Source organism: Callithrix jacchus, chromosome 16, assembly GCF_049354715.1.
Source record: "Callithrix jacchus isolate 240 chromosome 16, calJac240_pri, whole genome shotgun sequence".
NCBI lineage: Eukaryota > Metazoa > Chordata > Mammalia > Primates > Cebidae > Callithrix > Callithrix jacchus.
Window position 1 is genome coordinate 55,163,567 of NC_133517.1, and position 21,092 is coordinate 55,184,658.

Consider the following 21,092-nt stretch of genomic DNA (forward strand, 5'->3'; position numbering starts at 1 on the left):
TGAACATTTATAAAGTAAAAAAGTTACAGTAAGCTAAGGTTAATTTATTATTGAAGAAAGGAAAACTTTTTTGTTTTTAAGAGACAGGGTTTCACTCTGTCACCTGGGCTGCAGTGCAGTGGTGCAGCCTCCACTTTCTGGGCTCAAGTGCTCCTCCTGCCTCGGCCTCCCAAGTAACTGGGACTACAGGTGCGCACACCACACCTGCTTAGTAATTGATTGTAGAGGTGGGATCCTGCTTTGTTGCCAAGGCTGGCGTTGAACTCCTGGCTTCAAGCAGTCCTCCTGCCTTGACCTCTCAGGATGTTGGAATTACAGGTATGAGCCACCAAAACTTAAAAAAAATCGTGTCGCCGAGTGTGCAGTGACTGTTGTAAAGTCTCCGATAGTGACAGTCATGCTAGGCTTTCACAGTCACTCGTCGCTCACTCACTTCCTGATGTACCCAGGCATTGTCTAGTCCTACAGGTGCCCTATACAGGTGTACCATTAAAAAACCCTCACAACTGTATTTCCGCTGTACCTTTTCTATGTTTAGATATGTATAAACACACCAGATCTTACAATTGTCTTACAGTCGCCCACAGCATTTAGTACATTTGCCTGCTCTCCAGGTTTGTAGCCTGGAGCAGTGATCTTTGCCGCACGGCCGGGGTGTGTTTTGGCCCCCTGTATCCAGGTGTGTGTAGATACGCTCTGTGATGCTTGCAGTGAGGAAACCGCCTCGTGGTACATTTCTCAGATTGTATTGTCCTTCTAGAGCCTCATTACACATTCCAAGCAAACAGAAACGCTTCCTCTTTGGTTTTCCTTTTACAAGTCACGAGATGACACATTCATGCACCCTGGTCCCCCCTTCCCTTGGTGAAGTGTTAATGGCAGTGCTGCGGAGAGGTTTTGGAATCAGTCCAGGGTTCCCTTCTTCTTTCTGACAGTCACAGACTATTCCATGGTGTGGATACGCCCGGATGGATTTCTGTGGGTGGACATTTAGGTGACTTTCGCTTCTTTCCTATGGCAGAATGGGTGGCCTGGTCCGTGTGCTGTTTTGCTTGTTTGAGTGTGATACATGTGCAGGATGAATGCTCGGAACAAGTGCTGCTTCAAAGGGTACACACTTTTGGAATTTTGATGTACACTGCCAGCTTATCCTCCAGAGAGGGCGCGTGGGTTCATCCATCTCCGTGGGAAGGTACTACCTCTGCACCCCATGCTGTGCAGGGTCTCTTGCGCTTAATCCTCCTGCGTCGCTGACCTTTTGTATCAATTGGCCAATCCCCTCCCTTCCTCTAGTCTCTGGTAACCCTCTACTACTTCCATAAGATCAACTTCGTTGGCCTCCCCATATGAGTGAGAACGTGCAGTGTTTGTATCTCTGTGCCTGGCGTATTTGCTTAACATCCTGTCTTCCAGGTTCATCTGTGTTGTCACAAAGGACAGGATTTCTTTCTTTCAAGGCTGGATGACATTCCGCTGTGTTCATGTGCCACATTTTCTCCATCCATTCATCTGGTGATGGACACTGAGGTTGATTCTCTATCTTGGCTCTTGTGAGTAGTGCTGCAGTGAACATGGGCGTGTGGGTCTCTCCACCATCTGATCTTGTTTCCTTTGAATCTATTCCAAGTAGTGGGATTGCTGAATTAGATGGTACTTCTCTGTTGAATGTCTGGAGGTGCCTCCACACTGTTTTCCATCAAGGTTGTACTAACTGACATTCCCGCCGGCAGGCTGCAGGGGCTGCCTTTCCTCCACATCTTCACCAGCACTGTCCATCTTTTGTCTTTGTGATGATAGCCATTCTAACAGAGGTGAGGTGGTGTCTCATTGGGTTTTTATCTGTATTTCTCTGATGGTTAATGATGTTGAGTGCCTTTTCGTGTATCTGTCTTCTGGGAAATAACCATTTGGGAACTTAGTGTCTTTCTTCATGGGGTTATTCATTTTCTTGCTATTGAGTTGTTGGAGTTCCTTGTGTACAGTATTTCGATGTTTGCACCTATCAGTTGTATGGATTGCAAACATTTCCCCCTCCAGAGATTGTCTGTTTACTGTGTTGATTGTTTCCTTGGCTGTGCAGAAGCTTTTTAATTCGATGTAACCCTGTTTGTCTATTTTCACTTTTATTGCCTTCGCTTTTGGGGTCATATCCAAAAAGTCATTGCCCAGACTGACGTCGTGGAGCTTTTCCTCTTTTTTTCTAGGAGTTTTACAGTTTCAGGTCTAAATGATGTCTTTAATCCATTTTGAGTTGATTCTTGTATATGGTGTGAGTTGTGTCTGCTGTTACTCTTCTGTACATAGAGAAGCAGTTTTCCTAGCATTATTTATTGAGAGACTGTTCTTTTCTTATTGTGAGTTCTTGGCACCACCACCATAAATGAGTGGATTTATTTCTGGGCTGTCTATCTTGTTTCATTAGTCTGTATGTCCTTTTTTTTTTTTTTTTTTACACATCTAAATGTAGAAAAGGAATAGAAATATGGTATTACAATGTGGTGGGGTCACTGTCCTGTATGTGGGGCATCCATGTCTGAAATGTTGTCATGCTGGGCACAACTGTATTGCTGTTGTTACTGCTGCTGTTGTTCATATTTTACAGCAAAGGAGATGAACAACTGGAGAATCAGTATGCTTGTTTTAGGCTCATCGTGTCCAGGGTTAGAATTTAGGCATTTCTTTACTTCTTAGCCTCAATCCTGAATTTAAGTAACCATTTGGTAGCCCATGTCTGTTTCATTAGTATCAGCTCCTTTCATAGCTCTTTTTGTTTTTTCTTTGAGTTTCTTTTTTTTTTAGAAGGGAAAAAAAAGAAAAAGAGGGAAAAAGGAATATTACTTCATTCCTAAAATGGGTTTCAATAATGGCTGATCAATATTTTGAGTGTTTAAAGTGGTTAATGCATATTTTATGTGTTTAAAATGGAGACCTCTATTGTGTTTATTTGTTCTGGCTCTGAGTTCAAGTCCTGGATATCGTTATCAATTTGTTGTCTCGTTGACTCTAAATCTCTTTATGTGTCTTATGTATCTGGGTGTTAAGATCTCTTATTGTTGCATTAATCCTTTTACCCTTGCATCCTTGTAGCTTTGAAATCTATTTTATTAAATGTGAGAATTGCAACTCCTGCTTTTTATTTATTTATTTTTGCTCTTCATTTGGTTGGTGGGTTTTTTTTCCATCCCCTTGTTTTGAATCTTTGTATATCTTTAGATATATCGTTAGATTTTGTGGATAATGTATATTTTGTGTGTTTAAAATGGAGAGCTCTATTGAGTTTATTTGTTCTGGATCTTAGTTCCAGTCCCGGATATCGTTATCAATTTTCTGTCTCGTTGAATCTAAATCTCATTATGGGTCTTATGTATCTGGGTGTTAAGATCTCTTATTATTACATTAATCCTTTTACCCTTGTATCCTTGTAGCTTTGAAATCTATTTTGTCAAATGTGAAAATTGCAACTCCTGCTTTTTGTTTATTTATTTTTGCTCTCCATTTGGTTGGTACATTTTTTTTTTCCAACCCTTTATTTTGAGTCTATGTATATCTTTGGATATACCGTTAGATTTTGTCTGTATCTTTTAATTGGGAGATTTGGTCAATTTAAATTTAGGGTTGCTGCCATTTGATATTAACTGGCTATTTTGTCCTTTCGTTGATAAAAATTCTTCTTTATGTTAATGCTCTTTACTTTTTGGTGTATTTTTAGAAAGGGTCATACTGGTTGTTCCTTTCTGTGTATAATGCTTCTTTTAGAAGTTCTTGTAAAGCAGGCCTGGTGGTAATAAAATCTCTGAGTACTTGCTTGTTCCTGAAAGATTTTATTTTTCCTTCAAATGTAAAGCTTAAATTGGCAGGGTATGATATTCTGGGATGAAAGTTCTGTTGATTAAGTATATTGAATATTGGCCCCCACTCTCTTCTAGCTTGTAGGGTTTCCATTGAGAGATCTGCTGTAAGCCTAACAGGCTTACCTTTATGGGTAACTTGATCTTTCTCTCTGGCTGCCCTTAATATTTTCTCCTTCGTTTCGATCTTGGTGAATCTAACGATTATGTGCCTTGGGGTTGGTCTACTTGAGGAATATCTTTGTGGTGTTCTGTGTATTGCCTGGGGTTGAATAGTGTCCTGCTTTGCTAAATTAGGAAAATTTTCCTGGATAATGTCCTGGAGAGTATTTTCCAGCTTGAATTCATTCTCTCCGTCACATTCAGGTACACCAATCAAGCGTATATTAGGTCTTTTCACATAGTCCCGTATTTCTTGGAGACTTTGCTCATTCCTTTTTATCCTTTTTTCTCTATTCTTGTCTTGTTTTGTTTCATTAAGTTGATCTTCGACCTCTGATACCCTTTCTTCTGCTTGATCCATTCGGCTGTTTAAGCTTGTACAAATTTCACTAAGTTCTCGTGTTGTATTTTTCAACTCCATAAGTTCATTTGTATTCCTCTCTATATTGTCTATTCTTTTCAACATTTCATCTAACCTTTTTTCCAAGTTCTTAGTTTCTTTACATTGGGTTAGAACAAGTTCCTTTAACTCCCAGAAGTTTCTTATCATCCACCTTTTAAAGCCTACTTCAGATAATGGAACACAGTCCTTTTCCATCAGGGCTTGTTCCATTACTGATGAGTCCTTTTCCATCAGGGCTTGTTCGGTTGCTGATGAGTCCTTTTCCATCAGGGCTTGTTCTGTTGCTGATGGGTTCTGATTTTGAGTATACTCGGCCTTCTTAGGCTGTTTTTTTCCCTTCATTGTAGATGAACCGCCTTTCTAATTAGTTTTCTGAGTCGACGTCCGACTTATTGATTCCCAGTGCTGGGATCCGAGCAACCCACTGTGGCGGCCTAAATAGCAGCGATAAGACTGATGGTGCTCTTCTGCCCGGGAATCTCTGGTCTGGCTTCCCTCTTGAGTCCGCAACAAACGACTCTGACTTCCCGGAGCTCCAAACTCCGGTCAGTAGGGGAAGCAGTCCCGTTGGCTCTGCATGAAGAGCTGCTGCGCCTAGACGGCAAAACTGCTGCGGCGGCCACAAGAGTCACGCTGGCGACCCGTAGGGCTCCTCCACTGGGAATCGGCTGATCGGTGAGTGACGAAAATTTTTCTAAAAGTGTGGCGTCGTCTCGTTCTCTGGGCTTTCACTGGGAGCTACAGTCCTGAGCTGTTAGTGGTCGGCCATCTTGGATCAATCTCCTGTATGTCCGTTTTTATGTCATCACCATGCTGTTTTGATTACTATAACTTAGTGGTATGTTTTGAGTCAGGTTTTCATTATTCCCCCAAATTTTATCTTTTTTATTGTTGTTCAAAGGAATATTATATGTGTGTAAATACTATTATATTCTAAATATTAACTTTGGGCCAGGCATGGTGGCTCACGCCTGTAATCCCAGCACTTTGGGAGGCTGGGGCAGGCAGATCACCTGAGGTCAGGAGTTTGAGACCAGCCTGGCCAACACAGTGAAACCCCGTCTCTACTAAAAATTAAAAAATTAGCCAGGCATGCTGGTACGTGCCTGTAATCCCAGCTACTCAGGAGGCTGAGGCAGTAGAATCACTTGAACCTGGGAAGCAGAGGTTATAGTGAGCTGAGATCGCCCCACTGTACTTCAGCCTGGGTGACAGAGTGAGATTCCATCTAAACAAAAAAATGGTTTTTTGCTGACTTACTGAATTCTTTGGTGGTTTTCTTAGTTCGTCACCTTGGGTTTTCAGGTATCCAGTCATGTGAACTGCCACTAGTAATGGTTACCCTTCTCCTTTCCAGTTTTCTACTCCGGTTTCTTTCTCCTCCCTGGTTTGGTGGGCTGGATTCCTCACATGATGGTAAGTGGCTGGTGGCTGTAGTGGGCATCTGTTGGGAATGTCTCTGCTGTTACTCTGCTAAGCAGAGTATGGCTCTGGATTGAGAAAGGTATGTTAATGACGAACCTGTGCTTTCTATTTTATTTTGTGTTTTCTTTTTAAAAAATTGAGACTCATTAGTAAATTTTGTCAGTTGCTTTTAGAAAAAATCATCTATGGGGTGATCATATGATTTTTTTCTTAGACGTATTAATGTAATGAATTACATAAATGAAGTTGCTTAATCATGAAAGATTCTTGAATTCCTTGATGGTGCTTCACTTGGTCTGATACATAATTCTCTAAGGTGCTGGCGAATGCACTTCTTGCTTATATTTAATGGATTTTTCTGTGTTGCTCTTCGTCATTAAGGTTGGCCTGTGGTTTTCTTTTGTGTGTACACACTGTTTTTGGTTGTGATAGTTGCTTCATAAACATGATATGGAAGTTCTATTTCTCATGCCGTTCTCTGGGACATTTTAATAGCACTGAATTGCCTGGGCTCTAAAGAGGGGTTGGGTTCCTCTGTGAAACTCTTGGGGCCTGGTGCTTTTTAGAAGAAAGTTGTTTTATTATTTTTCTCTTTATTATTTTCCCTATGGAAATGATTCTGTTTAAACTTTTCTGGGATCACCTTTGTAAATATTTTCCTAATCAGTTACGATTTTCTTCCAGTTGTATTTGCTCATTTAGGCGTGAGTGAAATGACCTCCTGTGAGTCTTTCAGTGTCTTTGGCTTCTGGGATTATCTCCGTCTCAGTCACTCCTCCTGTTTTTCTTGACTGGGCTAGTGAATAGTTCCCATTTTGTTGTTACTTTTCTTGAAATATTCAGCTTTTGAATTTTTAAATTAATTGTCTTTATTTTTCTGCTTTTTAAACTCCCTGCTTTTTGCTAATGATTAATGATCCCTTCTACTTTTCCTCAGTTTATCCTTTTTTCTAAATGTTTGGTGTGAATGCCTGGTTCATTTTTTATCATTCTGTTCACACTGAGTTTGTACCGACGGGCCGATCAATGCCCAGGTTCTGATGAGACAGTTTCCTTCTCATTGCTGTTCAGAAGGTCTGCCGTTTTGGTTTGCATTTTCTTTTCGGTTCGAGAGTCTTTCCGGAGCAAGTTTTAAGATTTCCAAGGAGCAAGTCCGTTGATTTCCTGGTTTTGTTGTTATCCCAGTTTTAGCTGCATTTGGTGGGAGAACGTTCACTGCTCGCGTTTGCACTGTTGGGTTTCAGGAGGCTTCTCGTGCTCCTAATTTGGAGTCAGTTTTCATCACTCCTCTGCTGGGGTTTGAAAAGAAGCCTGGGTTTTCGTTTTGGGTCACAGAGGTTTGATGTGTGTATCGAGCGCTTTTACCACCTTAACTGTGTTATTTAGGGCATGTGTGACCCTTACTTCGTTTTCATCTCTTGCTCTGCTGTGGACCAAGAGGACTGAATTAATGTCCACCATCGATGCATTTCTGTCTGTTTTTCCTGGCTCCGGTGACTGTTGGCTGCTGTGTTACTTGTTGCATAGCTATTTATAATGGTTACATTTTTATTCTGAAGTGCATGCATTAGCCACAAAGTGCCCTTCTTTCTCTCATTTCTACTTGTCTGACTGTGAGATCATGACTAGTGCTTTCTGGAGTTTGGATCTGCTTGGCATACCTTTGCCCATTACAAAATTTTAACCGTACTGAATGATTTTCAGTGTGTCTCCTATACCACGTGAGGTCAGATTTTGCTTTGTGATTCAATCACGGAATCTTTTCTTTTCCTTGCCTAGTGCAGTAAACTGATGTACATTTACTGGTAGGTCAGCTCCACTTGTCGGACCTCAGGTCTGTCGTGCTTTGTGTGTGCATGTATCGTGAGATCTTTTACTCTGTGGTCCATTTTCTTTCCTTTTTAAAAATTTTAAAAGAATCCTTCTTATATTTAAGAGAGTCTATACTTTTGCCTCTGTAAGATGTTATAGTATCTCACGTAATTTGTAAATGCCTGTAGTACTCTGTGTGGAGAGGGACCATTTATTAAGTAGCTTCTGTGATAGGCAGACTATTCCCCCATTCTCCCTATTAGCCACGCTCTAATCCCTAACACCTGTGAGCCTGTCATGTTACATGGCAGAAGGGTCTTTGCAGATGTGATTAAAGGGTATGGATCTCGATGTAGATTGATTATCCCAAATTACCTAGGGAGGCTGAATATAATTATCTGAGTCCTGAAAAGCAGAGAACGTTCTCCAGCAAGAAATGAGAGCTGTGTAGTGAGGGGATGTTAGAGAGGTCACGGGAGTGAGGAGGATTTGCTGATCCCCAGATGCAAGGACCCCAGGGGCTAAGCGGGGGCCCTGCCAGGAGGGAAACAGGGCCTCAGTCCTATAGCCACAAGGACCTGGATTCTTCCCGATAACCGAGTTACTTTCCCAGTCTCCGAGTAGGAACGTGGCCCAGCGGGACTTCTGACCTATGGAAGCTGTGAAGGGGCAGATTTGTCTGGTTTAAGGTGCTACATTTGCAGTAATTTGATGTGGCAGCAATTGGAAATTAGTACACCCACTATGAGTAATTTCAAAATTAATGTGTTTTGTTTTCTTCCTCCCATCACCAATTTTAGATGACAATGGTACCTTTCTCAGTGTTTGCCTTTATACTATTAAATCTTCTTGTATTCTCTTACTGAGATGTCAGCTTTAAATGATACCCTGTGACTCCAGTTCTTACTAATGAGGTGAGGAGCTGATTGTTGTGCCTCACTCCCCCTGGTCTCATTTCCCTCCCAGGTGTCATTAGCTGAGTCATCACTCATCGTCAGGGCCTATCTGCATGCTGTTCTGTCACCGCAAGCTCACGTGTGCTTTAGGCCTAAATCTACTGGTAAACATATTCATGGTTCATGCTCACTGACAGTGGTTTGGATGGCATTTCCTGTCCGCTTTTGATTGGCTGAGGTTTGTCTTGAAGGTGTTTTTTCAGACTGGTGGGTGGGGACAGTCCCTAAGTGCTGCGTATTCAAAGCTGTGGCTTCTCCGCTTGTGGGACGGTTTGAGGGAATGTCGCTGAAGCCCTTGGTTTGGCCCGCGTCTTGGAGGGGTCACCTCACTGTCTTTCGACCGCCAATGTTGCTTCAGTGCAATCTGTGGCCTGGCTGGTTTTTCCTCCCTTTATACGTTATTCCCCAGCCTCCCTGCTCCCATCCCTTCCCCTCCCCTGCCCCCCCACCTCCCTCCCACCTCCCTCTCTCTCTCTCTCCCCCCATTCTTTCTTTTCTCCTCCCTCTCTTGCCCTCCCTTTCTCTCTCTTGTTTCTTTTCTTTTTCTTTCTTTATCTCTCCTTCCTTCCTTTCTTCCCTCCTTCCTTCCTTCCTTCCTTCCTTCCTTCCTTCCTTCCTTCCTTCTTTCTTTCTTTTCTTTCTTTCTTTCTTTCTTTTTTTCTTTCTTTCCCCTCTCTCTTTCACTTCATTTCTTTCACTTTTCTTGTCTCTGTCAGTTGTGATACTTTAAAAATTGGATTATTTGGTTGTTGTTGAGTTGTAGGAATTTCTTATATCTTGTGGATATTAATCCCTTAGAAGACATGCGACTTGCACATGTTTTCTCCCAGGTTGTGAGTGGCCATTACACTGTGTGGATAGTGTACTTTCATGTACCAAAGTTTTTAATTTTGATAAAATCTTATCTGTCTGTTTTATTCTTTTCTTGTCTGTACTGCGGTGTCTGTCATAGCCAAGAAATCATTGCCAAATTCAATGTCATGAAGCTTTACCCTTATGTTTTCTTGTAAGAGGTTAGTAGTTTCAGTGTGTGTTTGAAGGTGAGGATCCAGCTTCATTCTTTTGCATGGAGCTATCTAGTCTTTCCAGCACCGTTTGTTGAAAAGATTATTCTTTTTCCATTGAACAGTCTTAGCACCGTTGTTGGTCATGATATGACCATATATATACCAGGGCTTATTTCTGGGCTCTTTATTCTAGTCTATGGGTCTGTAGATCTGATTTTATGCTCTGCCATACTGTTTTGATAACTGTAGCTTTGTAACATGTTTTGAAATCAGGAAAATGTACCTCCAAGGTTTTCTTTTTCAAGATTATTTTGGCTGTTGGGGTTTTATTTTTTCATTTTAGAATGCATTTTTTTTTTTCTGCGCCAGCTTTTTGTAAGAGTCCTCACTGCTCCCTTCTCAGTGAGGTAGGGAATGGGGATATAGGGGATGTAGTAGCTTTCCAGAGTCCCTGTTTTCCCCCTGCAGTCTTGCCATGGAGGCAGACTGCACATGTGGCTCTCTTGGTGACTCTGTGTGTGGTCCCCCCTCTGCTACTTGGGCCTGTAGACTGTTGAGGAGGCCCCTGATGCCAGCCCTTCTCATGTGGGTCTGTTGCTGGTGGTGTGACAAAGAAAGCATCTGAGTTCCGGGTCAGTGGCCACGCTCAGGGAGCACGTTTCTGCAGGTGCTGCACTGCAGCCCTCCCACTGCATGTGCCGCTTTGCTCCCTCCTGCGTGGGCCCTGTCTGCTCTCTCTGCCCTTGGTCATAGCCCCCACTATGCTTTAGGGCCTGCAGATTGTATTTATTTCTGCCTTTTCTAAACGTGAAGCTTGGGTTTTTAAACCTTCTGTTAATTCGATAGCAGTGATGCGGGCATTCTCCTTGTTGTTTTAAGTTATTTCCAGAAGGAAATAGGAAAAAACATGCTCATGTTTGTAGCCATACTTACACTCAAGGTCAGTTTCCTCACCTTGATAGCCTTCTAGGGTTGTGAACATGGATAAAGGAAATATGGTTCCAACGCCGCCTTTGGTGGCTGCACACAGTAGGCACTTAGCAAAGACGCGTCCGTACCCCTGCCCCCCTGCCATGACAGTAGGGCCTACAGCCCACTGAGCTTGACCCCATGAGGCTTTAGTGGGTGTGGACCGGGCCGGTGGGGGTGGCTAGGGCCTGTGGCTCTCAGCACCACGGACAGCGCCTGGCCAGCTGTGCTTGGCTCCTCCCGTAGAGGATGGCTGTCTGGCATTTACACTCTGTCCTGGGTGGTGTCTTGTCTCTGGGCCCTGAAGTGGCAGCGTCCTGTTCTCTGGCTACATGTCCTACCCAGCCTCCGTGCCCTGCCCCGGCCTGTCTGTCTCCAGGTCTCTCTCAGCTGCTGCTGTCCAGCCTGGCCCTGGGTTGTTCTCCATGCACACTGACCCCTGGTCCTCCTGCCTCCCCTCCCTTAGGTCCTGTGGCCTCTGACTCCACTCCTGTTTCTGAGGCTCCTGTAGGAAAGCCACCTCCTTGGTTCTGGGCAGGGCTGGGGCCAGACTTTCCCTGTCCTGTGGTGGGTCCCTGTGCCCTTCTCCAGAGCTGATCCCACCTTCTCTTGAGGCCCTTCCCTGTCCACCACTCTCCTTTTCCCCAGATCCTGCTCAGCTTCCAGCACAGTGGTGAGGAGCCTGAACCTTGGGCCCCCACCGCCCACTGCCTGCTTCCTCCACCCTGGCTGGGCCCACTCCATGGTAGACCTCCAATTCTGCCATCTGTGGAAGGACAGAAAAGTGCTTTCCACACAGACCTGGGAGCTCACTGAAGTGATGGCCACTGGCTCTAGGCAGGCCCTGGTGAAGGAGTGGCTTTCTTCCGGAGTGAAGTGTGCTTAAGTGGATGGGGCCTTGGTCCCTCCTCCTTATGGCCTGTAGGTGATAGCGGTGGCCCTGCTCCTCCTGGCCATGGTCAGACCTTCTCTCTGCCAGGAGGTCCCTGCCTAAGGGCACAGCATGACTCCTGGGCTGTGTGCAGGGGTGCTCCCTGCCCCCTGCCTGCATGACTCAGGCAGTGGCATCTTGCTGTTTGCTGCTGTCATCCTGGGGAGAAGGGACTGGAGGGCGGTGCTGACAGCTGGGCAGTGGGCAGAGCCTGGCCTCCTGGGGAATAGTAGAGGTTGGGGTGGAGGCAGTCCTGCAGGTGGAGGTGGGATAAAGGGTGTGTGTTGCTGGCATTCTGACCGCTCGTTTGTGCCGTTAGCGGTGGATGCTTCTCCACTGCTGATTCTGGGCGTGGTCTCTGAGGTGCCTGCGGGTGCCTGGCTGGCATTCTGCTTGATGTGGAATTGAAGTTGCTATAACAACACTGATTCATGTAACTGCAGCTCCCCAGCTGGACCCTCCTCCTCCTCTGGCTCTCTGTGGCACACACGGGCACACAGGCTCACACATGCAACTTGGACGCACATGCGCGGGGCCCACCCCACACGGAGGCTGCACAGGGCCAGTGCTGGCAGGGGTTCTCGGTGCTGCGCCACTGAGCATCTGGCTTGTGTGTATGTGGGGTGTCAGGTACCCGTCAGAGGAGGAGGTGGTGGCCTGCTCACCGAGGGGAGGACTGGGCGCTGTCTGAGAGTGGGTGTAGGCATGAGCTGTGGCCTTGAGTCAGTGTCTCCCACATGCAGAGTGAGCTGCGGCACCCGCGGCGCTGCCTGTTTCTGATGCCAAGAAGACCAGCACCTGTCTTCTGCTCTCTTAGAGGCTGGCCCAGGACGCTGGGCTGCGGGGAGGCGACTGTGCTTGCCCAGGTCACCTGGGGTTGGGGACTTGCTTGTAGCCTGGGACCGGCACTCCTGCCAAAGGAAACCAGAAGACTCTGGTTTGCCCTGCAGGGCTCCTGGTTTAAGTGTGTGGGTGCTGTCTCCCCTGGATGCTGCCCTGTGGGTGCTGTTTCCCCAGGTGCTGGCCTTCTCCTGCTCCACGCCAGGCCCCTCAGCACTGCTGGGCGCCTGCCTCTGCTTCTGGGGTCTCCTAGCAAGGGCGCCGAGCTCCAGGACACGCTCCCGCCTGTGCCACTGTTCCCGAGCCCACTCTGACCTCCACCTTGTGCTTGGCAGGGGGCGCTGATAGGTTTTAGCAAGGGGAGGCCCCACAGTGTGCTGGAAGGGGGAGGCGGGAGGCTCCCTCACCACTGACAGGAGGGCCTTGGGCAGCTCACTTCCCTGGACACCTGCTGCCTGGCCCTGGGGCTTAGCTGTTCTTCCTGGAGTGGGCAGGTGCTGGTCACATGGAGGTGGCTGAGATGTGGCTTTGGGCTGCCCACGGCCTGCAGGGACTGGGCTGGGCAGATGCTGTGGAGACAGGAGTTTCCCCAGTGCTCCAGGAGTTAGGGGAGAAGGCCAGGCAGGATGCAGCTTCTGGTGCTGATTCTGAAGGTGATTTGGAGCACAGCAGTGGGGCCAGGGCAATGCCCTTACAGCCCTGATCGGCTGCTGAGGCCTGGGAAGCTGTGTCTGCTTTGAGTCTGCAGTGCTGGGACTGAGGCTGGAGCCACGGAGTGCTGGGGTGATGCTACAAGGCCAGCTGTGAAGGCGTGTGTGTGAGGGTGAGGGCGAGGAGGGAAGGGCATTGGAGGATTCATGGCATTTTCCCTCTTTATTATTTTTTAAAATGACTTTATCCCACCTTCCAAACAGCAGTACCCATTCCTTGTAGAAAGCGCAGACCATGCCTGTCAGCAGACGACAGTGGCAGCCGCTGTGGGCCGCCCCTGGTGGCCACTCAGACCTCCCTGGGAACTTTCTCCTTCCAGTCGGTCTTTGGTTCCAGGTGTTTTACCAGACTTCAGCCTCACCACGCAGCTTGTTTGCACACTGCTGTTTCCCCCTGCGGGAGGCGGGACTCTCTGCTGGGCAGGGGGCTGGAGCAGGGGTCTCTGCAGGGAGCCCACAGTCTGACTGGGGAGCCCTGTGGAGGGGCTGCTTTGAGAAGTGGGGTGGCCTGGGTTAGGTGAGGGCGGGTGGGGTGGGGTCAGGATGCGGTGTGACAGGCACATCACCTCAGGGTCTGTTGCCTCTGCCTTCCGTGCAGTTCGGCCAGCAGGAGGCTCTGTGATGCTGTGAGCCTATCCTGGCCCACAGAGCCCCTGGTGAGCATCCCGGCTGCACCCTCCCTGCTCTGGGGCCTCCACGATGTTGTGAGCCTGTCCTGGCCCACAGAGCCCCTGGTGAGCGTCCCGGCCGCACCCTCCCTGCTCTGGGGCCTCCACGATGTTGTGAGCCTGTCCTGGCCCACAGAGCCCCTGGTGAGCGTCCCGGCCGCACCCTCCCTGCTCTGGGGCCTCCACGATGTTGTGAGCCTGTCCTGGCCCACAGAGCCCCTGGTGAGCGTCCCGGCCGCACCCTCCCTGCTCTGGGGCCTCCACGATGTTGTGAGCCTGTCCTGGCCCACAGAGCCCCTGGTGAGCGTCCCGGCCGCACCCTCCCTGCTCTGGGGCCTCCACGATGTTGTGAGCCTGTCCTGGCCCACAGAGCCCCTGGTGAGCGTCCCGGCCGCACCCTCCCTGCTCTGGGGCCTCCACGATGTTGTGAGCCTGTCCTGGCCCACAGAGCCCCTGGTGAGCGTCCCGGCTGCACCCTCCCTGCTCTGGGGCCTCCGAGATGCTATGAGCCTGTTGTGGCTCACAGAGCCCTTGGCCTAGCTGTGCCATCCCTGCTCTGGGGTCTTTGGCTGCTGTATTCCATAGTGCCTGGAAGGAGGAAGGGTGGGAGCCTGGGCTCTGCATCCACCTGCAGAGGGCAAGGCCGGCCTTCCTGTGGACGTGCCGCAGGCTCTCTGCTGGTTCTTTCGTCTGTGCCTCTGTTCTCTCCTGTGGAGTTGCTGGGAGGAGGGAATGAGCTCAGTGCTTAGGACAGTGCCTGGTAGCATGGTGAGCACTGGAGGAGGCTTGGCCTCGATGTCCACCCACCTGCCCACACTCATGTTGTTGTGATCTGGGGGCTCCTGGCGCCGAGTCGGCAGTACCAAGTGTGTGACCCATGGGTTCCCACCCTCTCCTCCAGCGTCACTTTCCTCCTCTGCTGGGGACAGTGGCACAGGAAGGCCCTTCAGACCCTGGGAGAGGGGGATTGGATGCTTCCGTTTCCTCGGGGACTGCAGAGCCCTGCTTGGGACAGGCACCTGCTGAAGGTCATAGGTTTAGCCAGATTTGGGTGGGGGCACTGGGGCATCCCCCTGCCCTGCCAGGCCTGCTTCAGCAGCCTGGAGCCTTGGAGGCTACAGCAGCCACGGTCCCCTCCCATAGAGCTGGAGACCTGAGCTGGGGCCCTGCACCTGACTTGGGGGCTTGGGCGGAGCACTGGGGGCTGCATCTGTCTGGTGGGGCCGCTCTTCTCTCTGGCGTTTCTGAGCATTTCCTGTAAATGACCTTGGACGACACACGTGGTGCTCTGGGATTGACACCTCCCCGTCAGGCAGAGAAGGGCTTTCAAGGGTGTGGAAGTACTTGTGGCACTTTGAACCCTGAAAACTGAATTAGGAAACGGAGGTGTAAGGACAGGTGGGCCTCCCAGCTCCCGCCCCCACCGTGCCTCCCCTGCCCCCTTCCTGGCCACGTTTATTTTAGAGATTGTGAAACCATTCTCTGTTTTTTCAGATAAGCACCTCTGGGCAAGCCTAGCTAATCAGCCTGCAGCTTCTCTCCCTGCTGGCCGGCCCCAGACGTGAGTGCACCGCAGTGTAGTGCGGATGCTCGCTGGGAGGACGAGGTTGGGGGCATTCGGGTCTGGGGGTGAGGAGAGGCAGCCACCGGGAGGCTCACCCAGGTGGGGTGCCCACTCCGTGGTGGATGGTCTGTCCTTGCTGGCAGTGGCTGGCCCTCTGAGCCATGCCCACTGTACAGATGAGGAGACAGGCTCTTGAGGCCGAATCTGCTGCCGAGGTGCTGAGATGGGGTGGGAGGATGGTGCTGAGCTGCTGTGGGCTGGGTCCCCTGCTCTGAGGGTCCTCTGCAAAGGGATGCTGCTGACCTAGTGCCCCTGAGGCTGGCATGAGAGCTGCATGAGAGCTCCAGGGAGGGACCCAGTGCCCTGTGAGCCTGGCGACCACAGAGTCTGGTGCTGGGAAGGATGTCTGCCTGGGCCTTGGGTGGTGAAGGGTGGGCCACCAGGGTGTCAGAGGAGCTTGCATTCAGAGGCTGCAGTGGGACCAAGGGTGCAGTGGGACCAGTGGTGGGCCCTTGGCAACATGCCCATGCACCTTGAAGCACCCACGAAGCAGTAGCTCATGCACAGGCTCCCAGAGGCCCACCAGGAGCAGCTCCTGAGGTCGTCTCCTGATTGCCGCTGGGCAGCCCCTCATCTACCTTCTGGCTCTGTGGCTTTGCGGGTTCTGAGCATTTCCTGTAAGTGACCTGGGACAACACGTGGTACTTTGGGCCTGGCTTCTCACCCTGAGCAGTGAATTCAAGGCTCGTGCCTGCTGTCATATCTGGGAGAACGTCATTTCGGCATTTAACAGATCTCTTTCTAGTCTTTCTGCTGCGCATATGCACAGGTGTTGCGGGTGTGTGGTTACCATACAGCAGAACACGCAGCTCCCCAGTGTTCTGTGTGATGAGTTCTGACAGCTCCGTTTGCCCGAGCCACAAAGGTGCTCTAGGACATTTCCACCCCAAGAGGGTCCCTTGTGCCCCCGCCACGCCTCTCAGTTCTGCCACACGTGCGAGTTTTGCCTGTTCTAGAATTTCCTGTAAATGGCATTGCGCAGCGTAACTCCGGCCTGGCTGCCTTTACCTCACTGAACTGTGGGTGTGGCCTCTGCACCTTCTCCCTTGTGATACTGGGTGGTCTTCCTGGGTGTGGACAGACCCCAGTGTGTCCCGTGTCCTGGCTGTTCGGGGTGATGGACCCAAGGCCACTGTGACTGTGGTGTATGGGGTCTTGGGGCTGTGCGTTTCCAGCTGTCCTGTAGGTGCTGGGGTGTGGCATGGCTGGGTTGGGGGCTGCTGCGTCTTCATCAGAAAGGGCCACGCGTGGTTTCTCGTGTGGGACGGCTGTGGGACGCACGCGCAGCCTTTCACGTCGGCATCTTCTGAGCACTTACCACATCACTGAAGATGCATGTTTAGACCCTATTTAGAGTTGCTGCATGTTATATAAATGGGTGGCGGTTTAGTTAGTTATTTATTACTGAGTGTTTAGGACGTTTCCAGCTCCTCATGTTCTGTTTACAGTGCTTCCAGTTCTGGGAGCTTCTGTCTGGATTCCTTGGAGCGGAGCTCGGGGGGTGCAGTGGAGGGGGTTCTCCCGCCTGATCATTTTGCAGGGGCCTGCGCTTCTTCATACCCCCGCAAGCTGTGCTTGAGGCTGGGGCCGCTGGGTGCCCCCAGTTCCCTGCCAGCACTAACCCGGTGGCGGGCGCTGGAGTCCTCCGGCTGAGGTCGGCCTTCCTGTGGCTCGGGCTGTTTCTCATGCCGCTGGGGCTGGCCTTCCTGCACACGTCGCTGACTCAGTTCATGTTTTGGTTGAATGTTTTTAGAAAGGAATTTGCAGGAGGGCTTTGTTTATTAAGGATACCCTTTGCCATGTTTGTCACAAATATGTTTTTGCTTTATCTTTTGCCTTTTAATTTTGCCTAGGTTGCATTTTAAATGGTAGAAGCTCTTTTTAGTATGCTGCCACATCTGTTTTCGTGTGTGTGTGTGTGTGTGTGTGTGTGTGTGTGTAACATTGCTTCTCTCTTTGGTAGGTGTTTTCCCTGGGGTTGTCTTAATGTTTTACTCTCAATTTGTGTGTAAGTGATTTAACCCTTTAGTCCATCTGGGATAGATTTTGGGTAACTTGTGAGATTTGTCCCAGGTCACCTGTGGGTTTGTGGGACATTGGACGAGGAGTGTCTGGGGAGGACATAAGTGGACGTGCTCCTGGAAGGATGGGTTCTGAGCATGCTGCCATGGCCCCCATTGACAGGGGGAGGTGGCAGGGTGGGCACAGCAGAGGGATGGGGACAGGAAGGCGGGCCTGAGGTGTGGGGCTCTGCCAGCAGCTGCCCTCTGCTTCCCGTGTGACCTCAGGAGTACTTGCCTCCCTCCCTGAGCCCAGGGCCCTGTGTGGTTCTCTCTGCTCTGCCAGGTTCTGCTGATCCACCTGAAGCTGTTGGCCCTGGGAAGGAAAAGGAAGGGCTGGCCTCTGTGCTGGGGTATCCAGTGGTGGCTCGGCACCCCCTTCCCTTGCACTTTGGGGCCTGTGTCTGCCCCTTGGGCTTACAGCCCCATGCCCGGGCCTGGGAGTGCCATGACTGGCTCGGCCGTCCAGCTGGCCTTGTCTCTCTGCCGCCGCTTCTCCAGGGCATGGAGTCTGTCTCAGTCCATCTGGCTGCTGAACTGGCTGGTGATAGACGTTCATTTCTCATTTCCCAGAAGCCTGAAAGTCTGAGGTCAGGGTGCCTGCAGGGCAGCTCTGGGCCTCCTCTAGGTTGTAGGCTGCTGACCTCTCACACGTGGTGGAAAGGCAGCGGGAGCACTGTCTGGGGCCCGTTTGATACGGGCACGCATACCACAGCTGAGGGCTCAGCCCTCATGACATACTCACCTCCCAGATGCCTCACCTCCTAATGCCATCACTTCAGGGGCAGGATTTCAAAGTGGGAATTTGCAGAGGACCAGAACATTTGGACCATAGAGGGTTCACTGGGCTCCAGGCTCACCCTGCGGCTTAGGAAAGCAGGGCTGCAAGACACACGTGGTGTGTCTGCCTGTGTGAGAGACACCTTCGTCCCTTTCTCTCTGCTTCAGTAGCCCTGCGGGGTGCAAATCGCGCCCCTATTTTGGATTGTGTGGGTAAACTCAGAAAGATGGAGCTGCTCTGTCAAGGTTGCATGCAGGTCAAGGCAGAGTGGGCTGTGCCATCTGCAGCCTCTGCAGACTGCTGGGGCCATGTTTTCCTTGCTTTATGGCAGCTGGTCCAGCTTGTGAAGTCTCCAGCCCAGGGGACCTCTGTTCTACCCGTGGACCTGGAGGGGCAGCCTGAGCGAGGAGGCCCTGCCTCCTGCTTCTGCCCTCCTGATTTGGGGTTCTCTGGGCCCAGCCCACTGTCTTCCTCTCCTTGCACCCTGCAGGCATCCACACATCTCGGTCAGTTGCAACCCCAGCCTGGGCCTCTGCTGGAAGCCGGAGCTCCTTATGGGAGCCAGCCAGGCCTGGGGAGCAAGCTGGCTCTTGCTGCTAGGAAGCCGCATCTCCTGGGCCTCTGTTGCCGTGACTGGGGTCTCTGTGCAGCGAGGCTGGCCTGGCAGCGGAGAGCTGGTGGCATCGCAGGCACCACTTTTGCTGATTGAAGGGTCAGACCTCTGAGAGAGCATGCTGTGCGCACTGTGGCGAGTTGGACGGCGGTCTTCACCGGGAGGTGCTCTGAAGGCTGCCCAGTGGGCTGAGCTTTCTGGCAGCTGCTGCCAGGCCTGCTTTGCCGGCCCCTCTGAGCTGAGAAAGCTGGTACCCAGCCCCAGGGCCCGTCCTGCCAGGGCCTGCCCCATCCTCTGCCAGCCCTGCTTCCTTTCCTGCAGAGACTTAGGGACACCGCCGCACTGCTTTGACCACTGTGCGTGGCACTCCTCAGCTGCCACCCGCCCTCCCCATGGGCACCGCTCCACTGCTGCTCTCTGTCCAGCACAGGCCATGGGTGTATGCCCCTGTCCTCATGGTTGCCAGGAGCAGCCGGGAGACTGCCCCGTTCTCATGGGCATCCAGAGGCAGATGTGGCTTGTCCTTTGCTGCACCCCAGTGTTGAGGACAGGAGTGGCACATGGCAGGCTTGGAGCACACTGTGACCCGTAGGGCTGCCCCATGGGAGACGCACTGCGGTTTGGGTACTGTGGTCCAGTACTGTGGTCGAGGTATGGTGCCCCTACACTTGGGTCTTGTCTTTCCAGCAAGCGTGCCTCCTCCCTGGGGAAGGGACAGGAGCTAACGGTGCTTGGGCACCTGCCTGGCACTGGGTCCCTGGCAGGTTCTGTCAAACGTGGATTGGTTTGGTGGCAGCAGTCGGATGTGTGTGGGGTCTTCCCAGGGCAGCCCCGAGGCCAGTGCCGGTTCCCCAGAATGAGCTGAGTCCCTGCTTCTTCTGCTGAGCCCCTCCCTGTCCCCGGAGCCTTCTTAGAGTCTCTTTCCCCTTTTCAGATGGTCTTTGTTTCAGAAAACTCTCCAGGGGCCATAATTCATGCATTTCCCACTTCTGAAGTTATTTGCCTGGAAACCAAGTCCCAGTGAGTGAACTTCAGTCTTTTTTTCTTTTTCTTTTGTTCTTTTTGAGGCAACGTTTTGTTCTGTCTCCCAGGCTGGAGTGCAGTGGTATGAACTCGGCTCACTGCAACCTCTGCTTGCCCAGGTTCACGTGATTCTCCTGCCTCAGCCTCCCCAGTAGCTGGGATTATAGGCATCTGCCACCACATCCGCCTAAGTTTTGTATTTTTAGTAGAGACAGGACAGGGTCTCACCATGTTGCCTAGGCTGGTATTGAACTCCTGACCTCAAGTGATTCACCCACCTCAGCCTCCCAAAGTGCTGGGGTAACAGGCGAGAGCCATGTCACCTGGCTGAGCTTTCATCTTTGTTTTCCTGATTGACGCCTCCTGGAGACTTCCCCTGTGCGCCACACACGCAGTGTATTACCTGGAGCCTGGGGTGTTTCTTGTTGTTGCTATTTTAGTCCCATGGGGACACTGCTGGCTGTGCTCTGAGCCCTTCCTCCCCAGCCGTCCCTCTTCCTGCTTCCCCACCTGCCTGCCTCCCTCTCCTATGTCTGCTCCCTTGCCTCTGCCTGGAGTGGGTAAAGCCGTCTTCATCCTGGAGGTCTGGGTCCCGCCCCCATGGGCGGCAGGCGGGTCTCTGGTAGGTTTCTGTGCCCAGCCCCTCCTTGCCTGACTCACTTCTCTTGCCTGTGACCAGGTCCCTGTGTCGGAGGTGTGGGGGTGGAGGCGCCACAAAGAGCAGGGGCCAGAGTCCCTCTGCTGTGGGACGGGGTGTGGTCTCAGGGTCCCGTGGAGCCTTGGGCCTGCCGGGCTTTCTTCCTGGAGGATGATGATGTTCTTGATGCCTGTGTCCTGGTTTCTTGGGCCGAGGGTGTAATGGTGGGAGTCTGGATCAGCCTTGCCGTCCTGCTGCCAGCCTCCCAGATGGGTGTTTTCCCTGCCTCCTCTCTGCCAGCTGCCAGTCTGTGTGAGGCCCAGCTGGACCTTCGAGACCACCCAGCTGCCCTTTGAAGGTGGCAGCACGGCCAGGCCTGTGCCCACTCCCATGGCCCTAGCCCAGGTTGCACCCCGTGGCACCTTCAAAGACCAGATGGTTTTTTCCCTAAGGGAACTGCACCCAGCTCCCGCCTGGGCTCACGTGCCTGCTGCCTCATCCTGCAAAGCCTCCCTTCCTCTCTCTCTTCTCGTGACACCCAGAGACAGAGGGTGAGGGAGACACAGACACAGTACAAGAGAGAAAGACCCACTCAGGGGTCTCAGCAGACAGGCGACAGGGCG

The 21,092-nt window shown here is 51.0% G+C and overlaps 1 protein-coding gene across 1 annotated transcript in view; it reads left to right on the plus strand.

Annotated features, from left to right (window-relative positions):
• Positions 1-21,092, plus strand: part of TSNARE1 (t-SNARE domain containing 1) — a 130,905-nt gene that overhangs the window by 11,399 nt on the left and 98,414 nt on the right. Inside the window, 1 exon segment of the mRNA XM_078353028.1 lies at positions 5,771-5,829. Coding sequence (XP_078209154.1) covers positions 5,771-5,829 — 59 coding nt within the window.